A 23057-nucleotide genomic window follows, 5' to 3' on the forward strand; every position below is an offset into this window, starting at 1 on the left:
CACGTGTCAACAGCTTTCTTTTCTTTTAGGACGTGCACAGGTTTATCCAAAATTCATCATGATAGCTTACCAACAGCCGCATGCTTGGCAGATCGGATATTACTTACAATGAGGACAATGATGATGAAAACAAAAAAGTACCCCATCTGTCCTTACCAAACCAACATAATTGGGGCCACAATGTTCACAACTGCAATGCAAAAAAAATGCGCAATGGTTACGGAAAAGAAGGAAAATCCAGGATTAGAGAGAACAGTGCCATGAGAAAAGAAAGAGTATGCCCGGTTCGGGCAAAACACAGAAGACTGGCTAAAGCCTGAATAGCACAGGGTAGCCAGTGGCGCCATCTTCAAAGGAATCACTGCTTGCGGGCATGAGCTACTACAGGGTTGCACTTTAGAACACATGCCCACAAGAGTGCAGCAGAAACAGAATATCAAGCGAAAGATGAAGATGGCAGAGGGTAGAGACCAAGCTGCGGTTGTTGGGTGGACTGCTTAGAATTCTCGACGGTGGTACTTGTCCGGGTCGAAGTAGGACGTTACAACCACACGGTTGCTGAATTTGCGCCCCGTCAAGCTCTGCTGTGCCTTCTGGCAGTCGATGACAGAATTGAACTCAACGTAGGCCTGGAATAACACACAAAGGGACACCATGCATGTACATAGAGTAAAACTAAAACAGCACATCCTCTATGGTAGGGTAGCAAAGAGTAGTGCTTAAGCACTAACGAAGAGTTGTGCATGTAACAAAGACTAGAGCTTTTAATGTCTCCAATTGACAAAAGTAAGGTCAAAACTTTAAGACAGGTGCTTTGAAATAGCCTCTAAAATGTTCACTTTGCTGAGCACCCTGTGAAAAATATGACCACTTTTAAAGACAAACAAAACCAATGCCCAGAGCGCTCGTCGTGTCCGCTCTTTTTCGTCTGTCCCTGTTTTTTAGCGCTTTGAAGTTGTGTCATGAGTGCTGCTTCAACACGAAAATGCAGAAGAAAAGCCAAGGGCAAACTCACCTTTCCGCAACCAGGCACTTCGACACCATCGATTGGTCGGGGTATCTCAATGCTTTTGACGACGCCGTACTTGTTGCATTCCTCATGAATGTCCTCAAGAATATCCTCATACTCCTCTTCATCCTTCAGCTCTTCGGGGCACACGAGGTTCATGAGGCACAGCACCTCTGTTGGAGGGCCTGCGCCACCCTGAAGCTGCAAACCTGGTACTTGAATCTGCACTGGGGCTTGCTACAAAAAATAAAGTAAAATGAGAAGCATTGAAGTGAGGATTACACGTGTTTGTTATACAAAGAATTTGCGAAGAAATCACAGAAAAAAATCGATTCTTGAAACTCACGTTCATTTGACTGTTCTTGGCACCGACACTTGCTCTTTGCACAATCAGTTTCTTATCACCAAGTTGCATTCCATTGAGTCCCATAATGGCCTGAAAAGTGAGAACATGCAATGAACCACTGTAATGCCAAGTCGTTGCTTACGACAGCTTCAACAGACAGCTCACTAAGAAGTGAATGCCCAGTAGGCACATTATTCAGTTTGCAGCCTTGTTGTGGCCATGTGTCTTTATAACTGCACAGGAGGTGTGGGCAACAATGAAGCAAACACACATCCAATCTTGAACAATGAATGTTCTAAATCATTTCTATGGCTACTATTATGCTGTGCCCCACTCCTATGCAACAGCTTGTGCCATATTTTGCAGGATGCCCTCAAGCTATGCGACTAACATTCACACTGCCACCATACCTGCTGGCCTATGTGCTTTAAAATTCAACATGACAGCAGAAATGACGAGTTACTGCTTTGCACGCGCAGTTACTGATTTTGCTTGCTTAAGTAGTTTTTTTTAGCAAACCTGCTAAAAAAAATGTACCACTCTGTTGGCCTTTCATCTTTGGAGGACTTCCAAAGTATTGCAGTCCTTCCTTCCAGCACCATTTTCCAGCCCTTCCTTGCAAACAGCTCTTAGTACTTGCAAAATTTGACACAGCATTCGTATGTCATAAAAAGATCCCAAATCTGTAGGCTTTATGAAAATTTCAGAGTTCGCAGGTATGCTGCCACTCTTTACGAATATAACTTGTGAGAGCAGCCCCCTGCTACTCTCGTGTGTGTTCTGAATGCTGTACACCCGTTGCAGTTGCAGCCTTGAAGAAGACAAGACTGCTTGTCGAAACGTTGGCTCCAGACACACATCATTATGCAGCACATGATGAGGACACCAGATCCCATGCTCCTAGATTAAATTTCTCATCGTAGGTGGGGCACACCTCTCAGTGCTCTGTCCCTTTGTCTCGAGGAAGCAAGCCATGGCCACTCAATTCAGAGTGGCCGCTCAATGCACACTTCGTCAGACAGAATGTATAGTGTGGTTGAATTCTGACTAAGACAAATGCAACAGAAAGAAATGAGCTTCCATGTGGCATGAAATGTCCACAAAATCAACACACTAAACCTAAGAAGGGAGGGCACGAGGAACATTTAGGACAGAGAATAAAAGGATAACATGAGTAATAATTGGGTGACATCATCAGCCAATTAAGGGGGGACACTGGTCTTTCAAGATGTAAAACCATGAAAAAATCAGTTTTTTTAAAACAGCATTTTTGTAACATACAGGCATTGCCGCAGGTACTGACCAAGTTTCTTACACCTCTGGATTGATATTTCGGCCCCAGCATCAATTTATACCACAAAAACAGGCTATACTCTAAATGAAAAAAAAAAAAAGAGAACGAAAATGGAGCTGTTGATGCTATGATGTATGCTGCAGCAGTACTCGTGTAGGTTATATCCCCCGTGGCTACTAACCATCTGACAAAAAAATTTTAACATTTTGTGTTGCATGAGGTTCAAAATCGGCATTATTTGCTTTTCTGCATTTTCTCAAAACCTGAGTTTTTGACTCTTTGCAACCTTTCGGGAGTGGTCTTTCAGTAATCAAAGCACCTAGAATTGTAATTCTTGTTGCACTACTGAGCTACGTTAAGTATTGCCCACAGGGGTACCAGCAGTTTTATATTTCAGTTTTAATGTTTTTTTAATTGTCAGTGCATTAAACAACTAACTCACATCTTCAACAGAGCCACATCTTCAACAGAAAACTTTGATATGCTGTATAATTCTTAATAGTCTGCACATCAAAAACGTATTCCTACTCCTGTGAAGCTGATGTTTCCTAGTATCCGGCTATATGCCTAAAGCAAGATTTCGATGAGTAGTTCTTGCTCCATCGTTCCCAGAAACAATGCTAATTAATTTTAATTTACTTTGGAAATAATGAACATATTTGAAGAATAATTGCATATTTGGAATCAGCAAAGAAAACTAAACAAGACTGTGCAGTTTCATTAAATTTGGTAAAGAGAATCTTGATGATTTTTAAAAACCCACTTCCCCCTTAATATTCAATGCAGGGTAAACGCATCTTCTCTCAGCGATCTCCATAGTGTGTCTTCCAAGTGTTTGGAGCTGGGAGCAATCTTTCCCAGCACCAAACATTTACTGCAGGATGCTTGCAATGTCGAGATAAGGACAATTCTCAATGCAGTGCTAACAGTTGTGCAGGGGGATCAAATGCGTGGCCCACCATGGAAGGGACCATGTACAAACTTTCAACGCAGAGAGCGCACAGGCTTCCGCTGAAATGTGGGTGGTACAAGAGGCAGCAGGAAGCCCTACAGCTAACTACCGTCTACACACCTGGTCCGTTGTAGCAACCTCCACGTACTCGCAAAATGCATAGCCCTTGGAGAGTCCAGTAGCGCTGTCTTTCACAAGATTGAATGCACGTAGCTGTCCAAATGACATCAAGAGCTCCCTGACCTGTGGGATGTGAAAAAGGAGCAAGGAAAGGTGCAGCAAAAAGAAAGTGGACATCAGTGAACACAAATCCTGCTTCATGACACAAGCTGAACCCCTTCAAAACTGATCAAATTGATGCTTCCATTAGAAAGCATACGACTGCTCTAAAAATGCACTTCTGCTCCTAATATCACGAAGGCACACTGCAAACAAGAGAACCGAGAGGGCTACGTGTTCTCTCTTGACAGCAAGCAAATTGCTAATTCACAGAAAATGCTGCCAGGTGTGTGGTGTGCAGCTAAGAGCCTTGCATTTTCTAGGCAGCCAAGCATTATCTGCCTGCCCCAGAGTCACGAAATTAAAGTTAGTATCCGTCATTTCTACCTCAACCCCATGCTGACAGCAGCGATTGTTGCCAGCCAGCTCCCTAATGCAAGATGCATTTGGCACAGAATGCAGTTGGTACATTGAAAAAGCAGCAACCACATGCAACACGACGATCAAGAGCCTAATTTTGGTTTGGGAAATGCTCTCCATTTTGCAGCATGCAACACAGCACTCTAAACCAATTATTGTCGGTTTTATGTGGTTGGTGCAGGGAGTTTTATATGTCCTAAGGTTACCAGAACAAAACTGAGTGCTGCAGTAATGCACCATCATAAGAGGACAACAAGGATAGAAGTTTTTCATCTATTTGGCATGAATTCTTTCAAACAAGCATATTGCAGCTTTAGTTAATGCTTCTTGCAGTTCAAGTTGAGCGCTAGGTTCAGGTTTCTCCAGAGCAGTGTTTTACCTATGTCTGCAATTCATTTTATTAGACTATTTCTAGCACATAAGTAAACTGCAATATTTCCTAGTATGTAAATGCAGTTCATTGTGGCTGCTACCTTCTTGAGAATGGTGTCTTAAAGGGACACTAAAGGCAAATATTAAGTCGACGTTGATTGTTGCAATAGCGTAGCAGAAACCTCGTAGTGCTTGCTTTGTGCCAAGGAAATGCTTATTTTGAAAGAAAATCCCGTTTTAGTGATCCGCACGGCGTTAGTGCACTTCAAGTCACCCACCTGAACGGACCTTCTGACGTAGCAGTTGCCGTGCCAACGTTGCCTGCCTTTACTGCCCGGCCGCCGAAGCTACAGTTTCTTGCGCAACAGCGCCCATTAACCTTGCCAAGACGCAGCCACGGGCCACTCCGAAACTGTATAGTTCACTGTAATACCCGTGCCACACGGGCACAGAAAATGGCATTTACCTCCTAATGCCTTCAGATTTAATGTCATTCGCGCGCTGCCACACGGACGAACGAAATGGCATTCACCCAAATGCCATTCGTCACCTAATGCCATCGCCAGAACTCATTCAACTGAGAAATGAATACTCTCGACGGCACAGCTGACCAAGTGCGATATACCTAAATTATATAAAACGATATCCTACTCAGCTGAAGATGAAGTTTTCACGTCTTTTATTTACACTAATCACTTAAACAAGCTGGGAGACGCTGTATTTAGGATGAGACAGGCACAAGTTTCTTTTTACGCTGTGGATCTGAGTAGCGTTGTCTTAGGCTGCCACGGTCGGCTGCAACGTCGTGAAACAAAGCAACGAACTAAAGCTTACGGCAGCGTAATATGCTTATTTCTACATTTAATTATTCTTGGAGGTATATGCAGCTTGTAAACGCATGTTTATTTTTTTATTACTACTCAACAATCGCTCACTACAGAAGATGCTGCGATCGACATCATCAAGCCAAATGTCATTCAGTTTGGACGTGTAGCAGCTTCGCCGAAAAAAATGTTATTTGGGAACTGAATGCCTTCACTACCGAATGTCATTTTCTGTGCTCGTGTGGCAGGGGTATAACGGAGCTTAGCTTGGCCAGCAGCAACAGAAGTAGCGTATCGACAGGGCGAAAATAGAGAGAGCCAAGCACATGCAGCAGTACGCGATACCGAAACTACCACTGAGGCGCACAGCACGGCTAAAACGGAACTTTTGAACCATTCGCGCCGTCCCCCTTGGTAGTGCCAAGAGGTTCTTTTTTTCCATGAATCAAACAGAAATGAACAAGCAGCATTTTATTACGTCTTGTGATGCACGGAAGGTTCATTTTTTATTGCAACTAGTTTGATTAATAGTGGTTAATTGTACTCGGGACTCTTTGACGTCATCTGGATCATTTTCAAAATGTCCCACTCGTGGTGCACATCGTGTCCTACATTTACCTTAATTTCTCGATTACTAGAGCACTGCTGTTGATACTATTGACGTTTTAGACGCTCTGACACATTAACCTTTCACTCTGACATAAATTGTTATTTGCCTTTAGTGTCCCTTTAAAGGGGCCCTGCAACACTCTTTCAACATGATCTGAAGATGCTCCTGATTTGTAATCAAGGCTCTTGTGAACATGTGAGCCATTATAGCACTGCACATGGCAGGGAATTTACATTTACGTTTCGTTTCAAAGACAGCGACAGCTCACTCTTCTCTCAGCAAATTACGTCAATGACGCGCCTGACTACGTTATTGGAGGGAAGGATACGGCCACTGGCCAATTTGATGATCGCAAGAACATGCTCAAAGTCATGACACGTGCCGAAAAAGCTTCTTGCCCCATTGTCACGACGAGTCACACTGCGTGCACGACGAGCCACATATAATCTCTTCTGCAACACTTGCAGCAGTCGGCAGAACACACAGAGGTTAGTGTTGGCTACCCAATCGCAAGTATAAACACCCGTGACCTCTGACACCTGCACTTGAGATCCAATGTTCCCCACAGGTTAACGAAAAGAGGGAGGGTGAAAAAGTGGAAGTGAAAAATGAAGGTGCTAGAGGAGGCTTGTAGCAAAGGGCTAGGAAGAGATATTAATATAATGCAATGGTCTTGTTGCATGCCACCACCTGGCAACTGATTAAGATACCCCTCCCCAGAAAACAAAGGCTTTATGCTCCAACTCCACTCCTGTAAGCAGATGTCCCAGCAGCATGCAGCTGCAGCCTAATTTTCCCATCAGTGGAAAACTGCCATAGGATGCACTCTCAGGAACTGGGATCACCAGGGCACAGGCTACATGGCCAATGCAAACTCCTGCTCTGATAATGCATGACCATTCTAATTTATTGGATAATTGTGCAGGTCGGAAAGCGCTACAAGGTGGAACATACCATTAGAGGCTATGCTCTCAGGCTATGTGAGAATTCAGCGTTTGTCGCAAATATCGTATCCTGGGCACTTCCACCCTCAATAGCACACAAAATTTAAAAAACGGGAGGGCACATGAGCTTCGCTTTCAAGAGTAGGACGCGATGGCGTAGCCGGACTGTGTTTGTATCTCATTCCCAATCTCTAGCCTGCCTTTGCTTCTTGGTCAACACTTAAACCGTGCCGCAAGGAAAGCCAAAGTGCGGACGAGCGTTGGCTCCTATATCCATGCATGCGGTGCGACGGAACAAGGAAAGTGCGCCCATGGGCCCTTTGCGCCATCTCGCAGGATTTCTGTCGAGCTGCTGAAGAACCTCCAACACTAAATGGTGTATATAAATAGCTCGCTGTTAGTAAGCTAGAGGATGTATGTGCAGAGGCCAAGTGGCTAAACGCATCACGCCACGGAGTGAGGGGTTGCAGGTTCGAATCCCTGGTCCCACTCGAACCAAAGATTTTAAAAAAGTTATTCCTCGAATTTTCGCTCACGGACAATGCTGATTTTTTTGCTCACAACCAAAGACACCGCCGCCAACACCGGAATTTCTGTGAAACAAGGTCTTTAACGCTCTCGCGTTAACAGTGCACATAAAAGAACAGTAAGCACTAAGAAAGCCTATGCACACTTTGTTGTTGACACAGAATGTTGACCCTGAAGCATTTTATCAATATTCATACAACTGTCACAGTTATCTGGTTAAACATTTATTAGTTTGGCCTGACACTAATTCTCCCAACATTTATCTCTATTACTAACTCAATGACGTCCTCACCTATTACTCTTACACGAGTGGACCACAGGTTGATTTGAGAGTTCTCTTCACTAACAAAAATTCTTCGAAACTAAGAAGACACCTAATAAATATGACTGCAATGATAAGGCAACAAAGTTCTAAGGTTCCTCCAGAAAAAAAACTGCCCCTGAATGCATGAACTGGCTTTGCAGTTCTGCCTGTGCCTTCTGATAATAACCTTGCCTCCTATAGCTATAATATATCATGTGCCATCTGGGCCACCAATAGACAGAGAAAATTTACATTTTAAAAGCTCCAGCAGCTGCCTCCTGCATAGGTCTTAACACACAAGAGGCCTAACCACTCTTATTTCAAGGCATGGTGCAATGCAGTACGACGTTGCACCCAATAAATTAATGTTTTCACCCTAAATCCTAAAATTTGAATATAAATATATATATTTGAGCAACGTGGAATAACACACTAGAAGATGGAAAGTGTATGTGCAAAGCACTGACTTCCAAATTATACCTTGACATCCTACTGCTTTATACATTCACATGCAGATATATAAATATAAATGTAATTGAAAGGCAGTGCTCCATGTGTAAAGTTTATCTGGCCATTCCCAGTGGTCTGCCATGCCATGCCATACCACGAAACCAAACAAATGTGCAAGCTTGGTATGCAAATGATACACTCAGCTAGAGTTACTTGCTGGTATGCCTAAAAGTCAAAACCTTCCAAACAGGTGCGTTGAACAATCGTACTTCCGCAGAATTCCAATAAGGTGAACTAAAGAAAAAAAAAAGCTTTTAAAAGCAGGAGGACCTAGATTTTGCCTTTGGCAGCTACTGTAGAATGTCAACAGTTTTCTTAACAATTAACTGCACTAGATATTGAGCTCAATCCTCCACATTGTAGACGGGTCCATGCTTTTACGGTTAAAACCTGAAATATCTGCAGCTCCATCAATTTATTTTTACACTATTATCTATGGAGTTTGAAAAGTACACCTTTTCAGAAACATTACATGTATTGTTTTTAGTAATAAAAGAGAACAATTGTGAGGACCAGAGTCGGAGCATTCCCCCATACTAACAATTCTTGCAAATTGCGATTTTACACCAAATTCAGGCAATACAGGCAGCCTCTGCACTAATCACAAATTACTCCCACTGGCAACTAAAGCTTTAGACACTGCAAACAGTCCACAACAAATTCAGCAATGCCCCAATAACGCTATTGCGCAGATCTAATACACGTCACCTGCCCTCCAGATTGCTGTTGCTCCAAAAGACTGCTGCAAAGTGCACATTAAAGGGGAGATTAGTCTAAAAATAAGCACACATTTATTTCTGCCCATTAAAGCACACATATTTTGCCTTTAAAGGTGGAGCTTGCCTTACATGAATTTGCAGCATTAGCATTAGCCCATTATACTTAGACGATGCATCCTAGCATGCACATCTGTTGAACCACAAAACGCACATAAGAGCCCATTTTCCAAGCAAGGCAACAAAATCTCTAGCACTGCTGGCAAATAATTAACCCCTTGAGGGTTTTCGCCGTACATGTACGGCAGAAGCTTCCTGGTACCAAAGGGTTTTCGTCGTACATGTACGGCATAGCGTTTATTTTTAAAACGCGCACCTTTCTCGATCATTTCTCTTGCTGGGCCTGTTCTGCCACACTTCAAGAATACGTGGAATTTTTTTCATGCGTCGATGTCTCTCCGTTGTATTTTTTTTTTTTTTCGCTTCCCAAAATGGCGCGCCGGCTATCGCTCGCCCATCCGAGCGCGTTCGCGGTGCAGCTGGTTTAAAGTGCGCGCCTTTTTCGATCATTTCTCTTACTTTGCATGTGCTGCCACACTTCGAGAAAACGTGGAATTTTTTTCATGCGCCGATGTCTCTCCCTTGTTGCTTTTTTTACTTTTTACGCTTCGCAAAACAGCGCGCCAGCTATTGCTTGTGCAACCGAGCGCAGCCGCGGCGCGGTTGGTTGGTTTCAAACGTGCGCCTTCTTCGATGATTTCTCTTGCTTGAAATGTGCTGCCACACTTCGGGAATACGTGGAAATTTTTTAATGCGCCGATGTCTCTCAGTCTTTTTTTTTTTTTTTGCTTTCCAAAGAGGCGCGGTGGCTTTCAGTTTCCCATCAGATCGCGCGCACGCGGTCTGGCTGGTTTCGGTTTCGTCCTTCGGGTGGTTTTCGCTTCTTGCGCCCGCTAAGCTGATGGCTGTTTGGTTTCTAATCCATCAAAGGGTGACCGCTTGTTACTTTCTCGTTTATTGCTCCCCGGGGCGCGATTACATCTGTTTCCGTGCGGCGCTAAATTACACAAACGACGCCGCCGTGATTGCGTTTCCTGTTTTGGGGTCTCGGAAAAACTAACAACCTCTTGTTGGCGATAAGACGAAGGATTACTGTAGCTTTTTCACTCGTTTTGCTTTCCGGACGGGCGCACAACCATAGAGTTTTCTTCCGTGCGCTCACTGATGCAGTTCGCTTACGCTATGGAATCTGCTGCCGGCGAGTCGAGCAGCGATTCTTCCGATGCGGACTATTCCCCAAGTGCCGAATCAGAATCTGATTCATTGGATTTCAGTTTGTTAGACGAGGATTTTTTGACGAGTTCAGATTCCGATGACGATCAAGGAGCGACATCTGAAAATCGTGCGCGGCGAGCCATACTTCAAAGACTATCACACGCTGAAAAGTTTTTAGTGTTAGAACATGAACATTTTTAACCGGAAAAGTACTCTGGTGCGCTTATTTTTGTATGTCTGTGAGCTATGTTTAATACAATGCCTAATTTTTATTTATAAAAAACTGTTAAGTTTTTCTGGGGGGATTTTGCTTGATTTTACTACGAATAAACCATGTGTATATAACAAAAACGATTTTTTTGTCACTTTACGGTCACGAAAAAAAATTTTAGACAAATTTTTTCTAAAATAGAATTGTCTGAAGAATTTATTTCAGCAATAAAAAAATTGCACATTTTTGGACTGGATTTCGCGAAAAAATTCGACCCTCAAGAGGTTAAGTTTCAGTAGTTCTGCCAGACTGAAGCAACAGGAACACATGTGCTAACAAATTCTGTTGCTTCGGTCTTAAAGGCTGCTCGGTTTGCCAACAGTATTGACTGAGGTGTTGCTCAGTGTGACAATGCTTTAAAAGAAAATAAACTAGCCATATACTTTGTCCCACAATAACAAGCACTGTTCTGGCCCCTCGTGAAGCACAGAAGGTAATGGAGGGCAGGTTCGGTGCAGCTCTGGCTATGCAGCAATCGCGTGACAGTGTGCCTTTAAAATCAACTCGTGACAGTTGCCAGCTTGGCAGTTATGACAGCAAGAGTACTCGACGGCATCGCCATCCGTGCCACCACCGTTGCTTCGTCCTGTAAAGAGGCCGTCCCCGACGAGAGCATAGCTTAAACTTGCCTGCCAAGGGCCTCACAATTAGTGGCAGGGGGGAAGAGCGAGCTGTGTGCGACTCGAGATTTGGTTTAGCAACTATGAAGAGGTAATCACCCTCCCAACCTTTGCTACGAAATCCAAAAAAAGAATGGGGGAGGAAAAAAAGAGAAAAAAAGAAGGAGGTGAATGAGTACAGAGTTTCTCCAACCAACGATTACTAACACTACAATTAAGGCGCTTGGCTACACACGCACACACACAAGTACATGCACAGGTACGACTACAAGTCCCACGCTCAAAGCCACAAGATTTCCATTTTGGAAACAATCAATGCATCACCTCTATTGCCAATCAGATCTTAAAAGTTTTAAGTGACCTAGTTGGCAATGTAGATAAGATTTAAGGCACACATTGAGTGAAGCAAGGCCATCACTGTGAGAACACAACATCTTGCTGCTGATTAGTCACATGCACTTTTATATATCTGTTCTGTCCCAGACCAGAGCGAATTTTTCTTCAACTATGAAGCTTTCCTTTCTGAGAAATCCATATAGATTTCCTTATGGCTTCATGCTACAAACGCATGGTTGTCAATTATCCCTTTCATAACCATTCTGTCACTTTGCGGGATTCCACAGAACTCATTTGCAACCCTGAAAGGTATGCATCATGTAGATCACTGCAAAATCTTGAAGCCCTTCATTTCACTGGAGTTTCTGTGAATGTTTCTCACTGAGAAAGCTGTACCGGTTTCTTTTAGAGCTTTGTGCTACTAATGGGTGGACAACAATTTTCCCCCTTGATTATCGTTCCTCCAGCACGTGAACTTCACAGCCGGTATGCCATGCAGCAAGACTATGCAAGTACATGTCACAGTGGCTGTGGTGTAACTAAAATTTTATATGAATACCTATGCTGGACTTCATGCATTGCACAAGTTTCTTTACTAACAATACTTGTGAAATTGGAAAGCAGTCAAAGAAACAATGCATCTTGCACATTGCCAGAGATTTTTTTTTTAACATAATGTACACCGATCTCCCTGCCTACGCACCAAGCAATGCTTTTCATGCAAGCATCTTGTGCTCACAGTGACTGCCTGAGCCCTGCATGCGTAATACAGTTTGATTACCAACAGCTGGCAAACAAGCCATCACCAATAGAACAATCCGCGTATGGATCAAACCTCGCATACTTACATTTCAGCATTAATCAACATCCACTGTTTCATATACATAATAAGAATGGCAACGAAGCTTGATGCCCGCTTAAAAGCCTTGCACGAAATGCAAAATTACAATCAAGAAAACAAAGACACCATATTTGAAACTAAGTCAAATCAAGACAAAAGCAATAGGCCATTATTAAATAAGCAAAATAACAATGCTATGGCATGAACAACATTACAAAATGGGAAAGCTACACCAGTCAAGCACGAAAGTCTGGCCAGGGCAAAAGCTATGGGCACGTGCAAGGCCACATCACACAATGAGACAACAGCTTTCCACAAGAGCTTATTTTCTCTGCCATTTTTTGAATAGACAAGACTTTTACGTGAATGCGACAAGCTGCTGTATGCATTCAGACACGCAAGGTGCTTTGGCACAATCTACTTATTCACAATAAAAGCAACTGAAAAGTTCTCAAAAGTTCATTTGTTTGAAATGCTTTGCGTCTTATTTTACAGAAAAATCAAACAACACAGAAGACAATGATAAGAAGAGAGAGAAACAAAACTGATGGCAACCATACCTGGTCTTCGTTTAGATAGTTCGGCAATCCCCCAATGAATATTTTATGAGGAGAGTCCTGCACTACCGTTGAAATAACACCTGAAAGAGAACCCAAATCCAGTTGTCTCCCGCCCTAACCCACCAGAGAGTTCCTGGGGAGGAATGGAAAGGACGAAAGGCACAAGAAAGGAGCACGGTGGAAAGAAAACTGAAAGAAGGCAAAGCAATGTACGGAAAAATGATTAAAGTTACAAAGCCTGACGTGCCAAGCCAAACGGTGCAGGAGCACTTAAACTGATAGCACGGTTCAAAGAATTTACGAGCAATTAAAGCTGACAGCACCCGCTTCCTCCGTGGAGTGTTGGTAGGTCTATGATTAAAACATGTGGCATCGAAAGGCTGCACCAAACGTGCTGGCACGAAAGTTACGTTCTACGGAGGGCCGACCAGTTTTTTCTGGGTGCACTGCTGGCTGTTCACGCTGAACAGCGCCTCTCGTCAGACAGTCTCGTCGAAGTGAAATTTAACGTGCAAAGATGCCTCTTGAAACTTGCCGGAAGCAGTGCCGCGTACAGAGAGATAAGACGTACACACTCCAATCGCTGCAAATAAAAACGGTGCAAGAAAACAAAAACAAAAAAAGAAAGAGGGAGAGAAAGAGAAACTGCGTTTGTCCAGAGACTCCACTGATGCGGGGCTCGGACCTGAAGGCTTCTAATGCCCCCCTTTTACCTAAAACTGTGCGGAAAAAAAAAGGAGAAAAAGGAAGATTCCAATTTTACAATAAATTAATGACAAATTTTCCAATTTAAGAAAATCTGCATACATCACAGAACACTGTGTCTGCCTTACAAACCGCACCCACTGATAACAAAAAGGTAATCACATGTCCCGTTGAATAATAATACAGTCGAACCTGGATACAACGAGTCACATCTTAAACTATAATAATTTTGTTACACTATAACTGTACATGCCGATTTTGAGATTATGTATATATATATATTCCAATTAGGCCTGTCCAAAAAAAAAAAAATAAAATAAACAAGTATGATGCATCCTAAGGAACACACACCTGCTAAACAGATGGCCCAGTAGCAGCTTGTCATGCCAATTCATGGCGTGTGCCTCGATGCTAAATTACCAATGTGCTTTGCACTGCGGTCAATATGCAACCAAACAATCAGCATAATCATGTGGGATAAGCACATTGCCGCCAGCTGTGTGCCAGCCAAGCTAGAGGCCTAAACATGCATGCATGTCCAGGATGTGCTATATAATTCAAGTAGCCATAGCTGGGCTTCTGACATTTTTGCCATGCTGATATATATTTTGAGCTGCCAGTGAGCAAATATTTGCGTTGAATCTTAATAAATAGGGCAATAAACTCAATAAAACATGAAATTATACGTATACTAAACCACTAAATTGTACATATATCTCACTATAGCTGGTGGTTACAGAAATGTTCATTATATCAAAGCTCGACTGTTACATCCGTCAACACACTGAAATTTTGTTCACTGGCTAGAATAGGAAAGACGAAAATACTAAGCACCACTTTTAATTACAACAGCTGGCATTAAAGCACGTATAAAAGCACTCCAATGCATAAAGAAATTATCACAAATGAGCTCTCAGTACAATACGAATGTTTCAGCAATGTGTATCACTTGACAAAACAAACACACAGTCCTAACAATATGAGAAACAACGCAATTCACCGGCTATCACATTGAAAAATAAAATCCATTAAAGCATACATAATCTAGACATGAACTGTAGAAGGGTACGCATTTGGGCTGGTTGGTTCATGATTACGGGTGAGAAACAGCGCTAAAAAGACGGGACAAGAAAGGACACGAGACCACGGCGCTGACTAACAACCAAATGTGCTTTATTCCTTCAGTCAGCATAAATATACTTCACCACTAACGTAATGAAAATACAGAAAACTCAGCCTGCGCAGAAGAGAAGAAAAGAAGATGCACTAAGAAGCACAGGCAGAAGTTTGTAGAATGTTGTCAAGAAGTTGTATACAAGATTCCACTTTCTTGCGGGCGTTACTATGTCGGGCAAACGGGGCGGTGCGCTAATGACCGCATGCGCGAGCATTTGAACAAGGTTCAAAAACAAGCTACAGATAGTCAGTTATCTCTTCACTGTAACAGTTGCGGTTGCCATCCATCTTTTAACGATACCACTTTCTTGTCAAAATACCATGACGAGCGCGCGCGCCTCATTTCAGAAGCTTATCACATCTACAATAGCGGCGAGGCATGTGTAAGCTTCCCCTCGATTTCCCTCCTTCCGAAGGAGATAGAATTCATGTCTCGTTGATCGCCTTACTGCCTCTGCGCAGGCTGAGTTTTCTGTATTTTCATTACGTTAGTGGTGAAGTATATTTATGCTGACTGAAGGAATAAAGCACATTTGGTTGTTAGTCAGCGCCGTGGTCTCGTATCATTTCTTGTCCTGTCTTTTTAGCGCTGTTTCTCACCCGTAATCTAGACAAAGCCTAGCAAATATGTTCAGTGAAAATACCCACTTATTCTACAGTGTGCACACTTTTGAATAGCCCCTCCCAGTTCTGTCCAAGCAGAACTGCTCAAATTATTCATCATTTATCTACTGCTACAGCGAAATCTTTCTGAATTTTTTTTTTTTTTAGGATTGCTTGGCTCAAAGTAGACTTTGACATTTAGGATTGATCAAGGGGTACCCACTATGCAGCCTGACGACAGGAACTGTCATGAGCACAGTGATTTCGAAATCATGTGGCAAGGTCTAGGCTACATGATGACAGAAAGCTGCTATGTCTTTAACCCTTAATAGGTACAGGCTGGCATATACAAGCAGTTATCTACAGTCACCGACCATTTATTCGGACGCTGAAAATTCGGACATGCTCATTTATCCGGACACCTTCGCGGCACCGCCACTCGTCCCACTGAAGTAGTGTAAACTCGCGACCGAAAATTCGGATGCCCCACAGTGCGCCGTTCGATCTTTCGGACTGCGGCTGGCTGATCGTGTGCGACGTTGAACGCCACGACAAGCTGTCAGCAATGGTTACAATATTTTTGCTAGGTTGCCAGCACACTGAAATACTGCACTGGCGATAGCTGGAGATTGTACCAGTGTCAAAATCTACGCAGAAATTGCCGATCTCGAAGGCTCTGTTTGTTAGCTACGCGTAACGGTTGCCTTTTGGCTTTAGCCAGTCAATGGTGCGATCTTGTACGCATTCTAAATAAGCACGGAGGTGTGGCGTGACATCCAGACGCACGCGAATGGCCAATGTGAACCGCGACAGATGTCACGGCCCTGCATTGACCAATCGCGTGCGGCTGGATGTAAAGTCACGCTTCTGTGCTTATTTTGGAACGCGTACAAGATCGCACCACAAGTATCCATTAAACGGCTATTGCGGCCCAACAGCAGGCCAAGCCAAGCCGAGATCTTAATAAGCTCGGTGCGGCGTTTGAGGTGAATGACAGCACGTACAAGTACGACGCGGATCCTAACTCGTACAAAGAGAGTACGCCAACACAAGCGCTGCAACATCAACTACCCCAACGTCATTCCCTTTTGGTGTTTGAGGGTTTGCGCTGTCAGATGTTTCTGTGGCTAGGCCTGATCTGCGTCCCGAGCTTTGTGTCTCGCTCCTTTGTTTGTTGCTTGGCATGCGAGGCTTGATCTGCTGAAATTGCTCCGACACTGCCCCCGTTCCATGTGCTCCGTTGGAACTAAAGAAACGCGGCAACTACAAGGCCCTGAGGATGGCGAAAAAAGCGGCGATTATTCACTAGGTGGAAGGCGGCCGACCTCAATCCAAAGTTGCTTGGGAGTTTTCGCCAAGTTGGGCGAAGACATCATCCGTCAGCTACTCGAACCAGCGCATGTGGCCAGCGACTGCCGTGATGATGCGCCTCCCATACCACAGCCATCAAATGCGGATTTAGCTTAGGCCATTGCAGTGCTACTGCTAACCCACAGGGGTGGCCAAATGTTGGCTGAAATACAGGCAGACTTGGTCGCGCGTAAGCATACATGTGTACAGATGCGCACTGACAAGTTTTTCCCGGCCGCTGGGCCAATAAAGGTGCTTTTTTCTGGTGAATCCTTTTTTTCGAACTCCCGATTATTCCTACTCTTCGGCGGTTCCCGCCGAGTCCAAATAAACGGTCTGCGACTGTAAATGATGTTTCCTTCAGTGACTTCCCCCGCATGCAAAATGCATGAGAAATAAATACTCTTTAGATTAGTGGTTTCCTGTTTAAAACTCAAGACGATAAGACAGAAATGTTCTAGGCAGAGACGAAATACTGTGCACAAATAACAAAGATTTTGATAAGTTCTTCTGTTTGTCGCAAAGAACTTGAGAAAATTCAGTGATGGTGTTAAACTATATTCGTAATGAAGGGCAGCCTAATGCTTCTCTTTTATGGTGGTTTCGGAATAGCCAGACTACATTTTAGGGAATGAAAATAAATAAATAAATGAGCGAGAGAAAGGATAATTGAGAAAAAAAGGACAGTGAACGCTCAGGGAAAAAGGACCCACCTGGAACGGCGACCGATGGAGTCTCAGACATGCCCGGCATTGGCTGATAATCATGGGGCCGCCTGATCTTCAAGCTTTGGCCCTTGAAGTTGATTCCATCAAATGCCATGGCCTGGGTTGTCTCATCAATTGATCGAAACTGAACGAAGTGAAATTGAAAAAAAAAAATAAAAATAAATAAATAAATGTGAGTGGGGCAACATTGTAGAACATCTGCACAATGTGCTTTGTTTACCTCTAAAAATGCAAAGTTTTTATCCAGGTTGATCTGGCAAGCTAGCACAGGGTTGCCTGGTGCTTGGGAGAAACCACAGGCATGCATCTGGGCATTGAAGTAGTCCATCATTTCCTCCTGCAAAGATAGAACGTGACAATATGAATTCACAGTGTTCACGCAGCACCATCAAAAAACATTCCATACTGCAGGGAGAAAACACGGTTCTTCATTCATGCGCAGTCAAAACCAAAGTAAGAATTCATGCTTCCACAAGCCACGCATCATAATTACTGCACTGTGTGTAGCAAAGCTCCCTTGTATCTTACATGCAATTAGGCAGCATCAGCAAGCAAAGATAGCACATCCGCACCAGGCAACGCTGCACGTTTTTTTAAGCGTAAACATTAAAATAAATTCAGTACTACTAAATATTTTTTTTTCCTGTTTTATCACTTTTATGTTTATTTCTTACGGATCCTCGAAAAACGTATCAGCGGGATTATACCGTATTTGCAGTGTCTGAATTTCGTTTCACGTATGCTGCCCTTGGTTCCGTGCGATCTCTTCAACGACCGTTCTCCATGTTGTCTAGGGCAAGCTTTTCATGAGATCATGCCAACCCGCAGGCTAGGCCTAAAGAGCACTAGCTGCCTTGTCGGCAGTGGCTGTGGGCGATCAACGTTGCAGTTCGGTTCCGAGGCAACAATTTTGCAGTGGCTGTACAGTAAAAGCTCGTTAATTCGGAAAATCGGTTAATTCGGACACATCATCTGGTCCCTGTAAATATACGCATCACTCTATGAGACTGGGCGCTCGTTATTTCGGACAGATTTGACCGCAAATCGGATAATTTGGCGACTTTCGGGCCGCTGGCGAGGCTCGAAAACGAAAAAAAGAATTCGGAACAAAAGTGAAGCTCAAACGCAGCATCGCCCATGGACATCAATTATCGACTTGGCTTGACTTGAGACTGGTTGAACGCCTTTTCTTCTCGTGTGGGTTTGGCAGTACCATTTTGTTGCTTTGTTCCCGTTGGTGTGCTGCATCGGTGAACGCCGTTTTATCAAGGAATGATTCAGTACGGCTCCTTTAGCTTGATCGTTGCTGGTGTTTTTGTGCTGACTTCTCGTGTGCATGCACTCTCCGCCGATGGCAACGCCGGCAAAGCAGCCCAAGTACCGAATTACTCGAATCTAGGCCGACCAAGATTCTAAGCCGACCCCCTAAAGTCCGAAGCCCGAAAAAAAAAAAAAAAAAAAAAAAAAAAAAATTTACCTCAAATGTAGGCCGGGTAAAATTCACAAAGAGAAAACATTTATTGAAAATATGAATATGAAACGGCGCAGTTGGTTCATCATCAAGATGCCGCGCTCATTCCGAATCGTCGTTGCTGATCTCTTTGTCGCTGTCCTCAAACAGTGAGCAATCCTCGGTGCCATCAAGCGCATTTGATATGCCGCACTTCTTAAAAGAGCGCACGATCAAATTTCCTGAGATGTCGTCCCACGCTGCCCGCTTGATGCGGCTCGTCGGCGTCAGCTGGTGGTCCTCGGTGCTTAACCAGTCCGTGTATAATCCCCGCAGGCGATCCTTGAACGGCTTGTTGATGCAAACATCAAGTGGCTGCAATTGGACCGTCATACCACCCGGTATCACGGCGAGGTCGGTGTCCATTTCAGCCAGCTCAGCCTTGACGCTGTCGGTCAAGTGCCCGCGGCACGAGTCCAGCACAAGGAGAGAATGCTTGCACAGAAGGGCGCCTGGACGCCGCCGCCATACGATATTCAGCCACTCCTCGACCATGGCGCTGGTCATCCAGCCGTTCTCGTTGGCCCGCACAATGACGTTTCGCGGGAAGGCCTCTTTGGCGGGCAGCGTCTTCCTCTTAAAAACGGTATAAGGAGGGAGCTTGTGCCCGTCCGCTGTGCAGCACAGCATCACAGTCGCGCGCTGCTTTTCATAGCCCGCAGAGCGCACCTTCACTTCCTTGGCCCCTTTTTCTGAGACTGTGCACGCCACCGGCATATCAAAATACACCGGCGTTTGGTCCGCGTTGCCGATTTGGCCTAGCAGCTACGCTCTCGCTTCTCTCTTCCGAAGCACGAAACGCTTGAACTCCAGCAACTTCTCTTCATAGTCAGCCGGTAACTTTTGGGCGATTGAGGTGCGACGACGGAGGCTGAAGCCAAAGCGCTTCATGAATTTCTGCAGCCGGCTGGCTTTAAAGTCTGCCGCCAAAACACCTTGCTCCCTTGAAAGCGCCCTCACCGTCGCCTGGAGCACTTTCGTTGTCACTGGAAGGGCAGCTGCTCGCTGCGTCCGAACGAAGTCGGCCAATGCCGTCTCCATTTCAGGGTGACGGCCTTTCCGTGGACCGGTAAAAGCCATCCTCGTTGCGGCGCACGCGAAGAGCTTTTCCCGTTGGCCCCTCCAGCGACGAACATTCTTTTCGTCCACTCTAAAGTCCCGCCCGGCTTGAACGTTGGAGGACGACTCCGCGGCTAGCACAACTTTCCTTTTATACGCCGCACTATAATGACTACGCTCGTTTGGCGCCATTGAGCTACGCCACACACAGCCCACTCGAAGCGAGACTCGAACTGACGAACGGCTTGCCTCAATACTCGCCACAAAGATAAAAATGGCAGCCTCGCATGCGTACTTAATCCAGGTGTTGGCTCGGCTACTAACGGCTACAATACTGTCTAGGTGGCGCTAGTTTTGCAACACTTTTCTCGATGAAAAATGGCGCGTTTTTCAAAATCCTCGAATCTAAGCCGAGCCCCCACTTTGGCACATCGTTTTTTCGAAAAAACCATCGGCTTAGATTCGAATAAATACGGTACGAGGCCAAGGACTTCACCACCAAAGTAGAAATTTTGCGTGCCCTGAAAAATGGGCTCTCCCGGCAAGAAGTTGCTCCTGTGTCATGACGTCGGCAAACAATACAAGTGAGTCTCCTGAGCACAGTTAGCATTCTTGCGTATGTGTGGCAGAACACGCCTGCACACGCCATTGCCAACTGTTTCAGGCACAGTGGCTTTGTTGTACCCGACTCCAGCGATGCCGCAGTGGCCGAAGTGTCGCTGAACGACGGTGCCAATGACGGGCAGGATTTCGGAAGTGTTATGCCTGATGAGCAAATCGTCAAGGAAGTGATGCACGGCGTCGGAATTCGAGAACGAAGAGCCTGAAGAGGAGCAGCCACACCATGAGGCACACAGGCCCTCTCGTACTGTGAAGGAAGCCACGGAGGCCCTCGTCGTCTTTGAAGAATTTTGTTTTGGCACTGCAGACAGCACGCGAGCTGCTGAGCACCTTGAAGGGCTCAGAAAAATTGTGTCCGCGTGAATTTTTGCTCAAAAACAGAAACGCATCTACGATTACTTTGTAGAGTAAAGATATGTTGAAAACACTCTTGCATTTATTGTGTTTATTTTGACCATTTGATAATTCGGACATTCAGTTAATTTGGACATTTTTTTCCGGTCCCTAGAAATCCGAATTAACGAGCCTTTACTGCATTTGCAAAGCGGCGAATCACATCATGAACAAGGGCGTCGACTGGGTGCACAACATTCGAATGGCAGTTTGCGGTTGCTGTGTTTGTGTCATTATGCGCGCCAAAGAAATCAAACGAGGTACCGTACAGTGTTGGAAATTTCGGTTGCCGTTCAACACTATTTCTATGCAGTGCAATCCGAGAAGTCCGCATAACTGAGGAGGTTGGAAAGGTTGGTGAGCGAGTTTTCACGAGAAAACTAGCTATTTTTTTTTTCCCTCCTGCATTCATTCTGTCGGCAACGTGGCTGCTCAACAGAGTTGTAGGTAACATGTTACAAGTAAGTGATTACGTGCAATTAATTACACTTTCTTGTAATCTGTAATATAATCAATTACTTTTTTGAGACTGTAATGTTAGAGTGTCAGGGTAAATCAATCACATTTTCTTGTAATTGATTACTAGTGATCAATTATTTTTTTTTTCCGAAATCATGTTGTAACCTGTCTTCTACGGCAGTTCTCATCCCGAATAATATGCGAACGCTCTGTAGGGGCCCCCCGTCCTGTCAGAGGAGGGGGGGAGCCTATTTTTTCACTTCTTCCTTGGACAAGGACACTAGTATTGAAGCACTGCACAACTACGAGCTGGTGTGCAAGGCGTTCCTACGTTACAGCACTGCCCTTCCCTCCAGCGCATACCGTATTTACTCGAAAATAGGTCGGGCACAAATATAGGTCGACCCCTACTTACAGTGTTCTACGAGAAAAAAAATTAAATATTCGAATATAGGTCGACCCATGTTTTTTTTAGAAACAGAAAAAATTGAAATGTAGCACACCTTTATTTACAAGAAGTTAATCTTCGTCAGATGTGCAAAGAATGTCGTCGTCGTTGGATTCTTCGCAGGCATCCGCGGCTTCCCAAAGGACGTCGTCCTCGCTGCCATCGAGCGCGTTAGAAATGCAGCACTTTTTAAATTCAGTGACAATAATTTCTGCTGGCAAGTCCTTCCACATGTCAATCACCCACGTCGCAACTTCACTGAGGGAAGCCTTTCTGCGGCGTCCTGTCGGTGTCATTGCGGCATCCTCCTTCATGAGCCATTCTTTGTAACTCTTTGCCACCCGGTCCTTAAAGGCTTGTTCACCTTAAAAGGCTTGTTCACGGCTACGTCAAGTGGCTGTAGCTGGGACATCATACCACCAGGTATGACGACCAGGTCTGTGTTGGCCTTGTGTAGGGCCTCCTTGACGACCGGGCAGATGTGGCCTCTGAATGAATCGAGGACCAGCATATTTGGCAGGTGTAAGTCTGCTCCCGGCCGCTTCATCCAAACCACTTTGAACCACTCTTTCACCATCGCCTCGTTCATAAACCCCTTTTCATTTGCGCGGATGATCATGTTCTTGGGGAATTGATCATTTTTCGGGAGGGTTTTGCGGCGAAATACAATGTACGGTGGCAGTTTCGTCCCATCTGCCGTGCAGCACAGCATCACGGTAAACCGTGTGTGCTCATGACCTGTTGTCAACAGGCGCACGTCCTTTGCCCCTTTGGTTGTGACTGTCGTGCGACTGGGCATGTCAAAGTAGACTGGGGTTTGGTCAGCGTTCCCTATCTGGCCCAGAATGTAATTTTTCTGACGGCGGAGTTTTAACACGTAACGCTGGAACTCTACCAGCCATTCCCCATACTCTGCCGGTAAACGCTGACAGATAGTTGTCCTGCGACGAAGAGACAGGCCGTTCTGCCGCATGAACTTTTTGCACCCAGCCCCGACTTGCCTTGAACGTTGACCGAGCAATCCCGTCCTGTTGTGCCAACTGCCGGGCTTTCG

General features: G+C 44.7%; 1 protein-coding gene across 1 annotated transcript in view; it reads right to left on the reverse strand.

Annotated features, from left to right (window-relative positions):
• Positions 1–362: 362 nt before the first annotated feature.
• LOC119387047 (splicing factor U2AF 50 kDa subunit) overlaps positions 363–23057 on the reverse strand; it is a 44935-nt gene continuing 22240 nt past the window's right edge. The window contains exons 5-11 of the mRNA XM_037654348.2: positions 17734–17850; positions 17499–17637; positions 12952–13031; positions 3722–3844; positions 1356–1445; positions 1016–1246; positions 363–629 (exon numbers count right to left, since the gene is read on the reverse strand). Of these exons, the coding sequence (XP_037510276.1) occupies positions 498–629; positions 1016–1246; positions 1356–1445; positions 3722–3844; positions 12952–13031; positions 17499–17637; positions 17734–17850 (912 nt within the window). The 3' untranslated portion in view covers positions 363–497. The remainder of the gene's footprint in view (positions 630–1015; positions 1247–1355; positions 1446–3721; positions 3845–12951; positions 13032–17498; positions 17638–17733; positions 17851–23057) is intronic.

The sequence above is a fragment of the Rhipicephalus sanguineus genome, chromosome 3, assembly GCF_013339695.2.
Source record: "Rhipicephalus sanguineus isolate Rsan-2018 chromosome 3, BIME_Rsan_1.4, whole genome shotgun sequence".
NCBI lineage: Eukaryota > Metazoa > Arthropoda > Arachnida > Ixodida > Ixodidae > Rhipicephalus > Rhipicephalus sanguineus.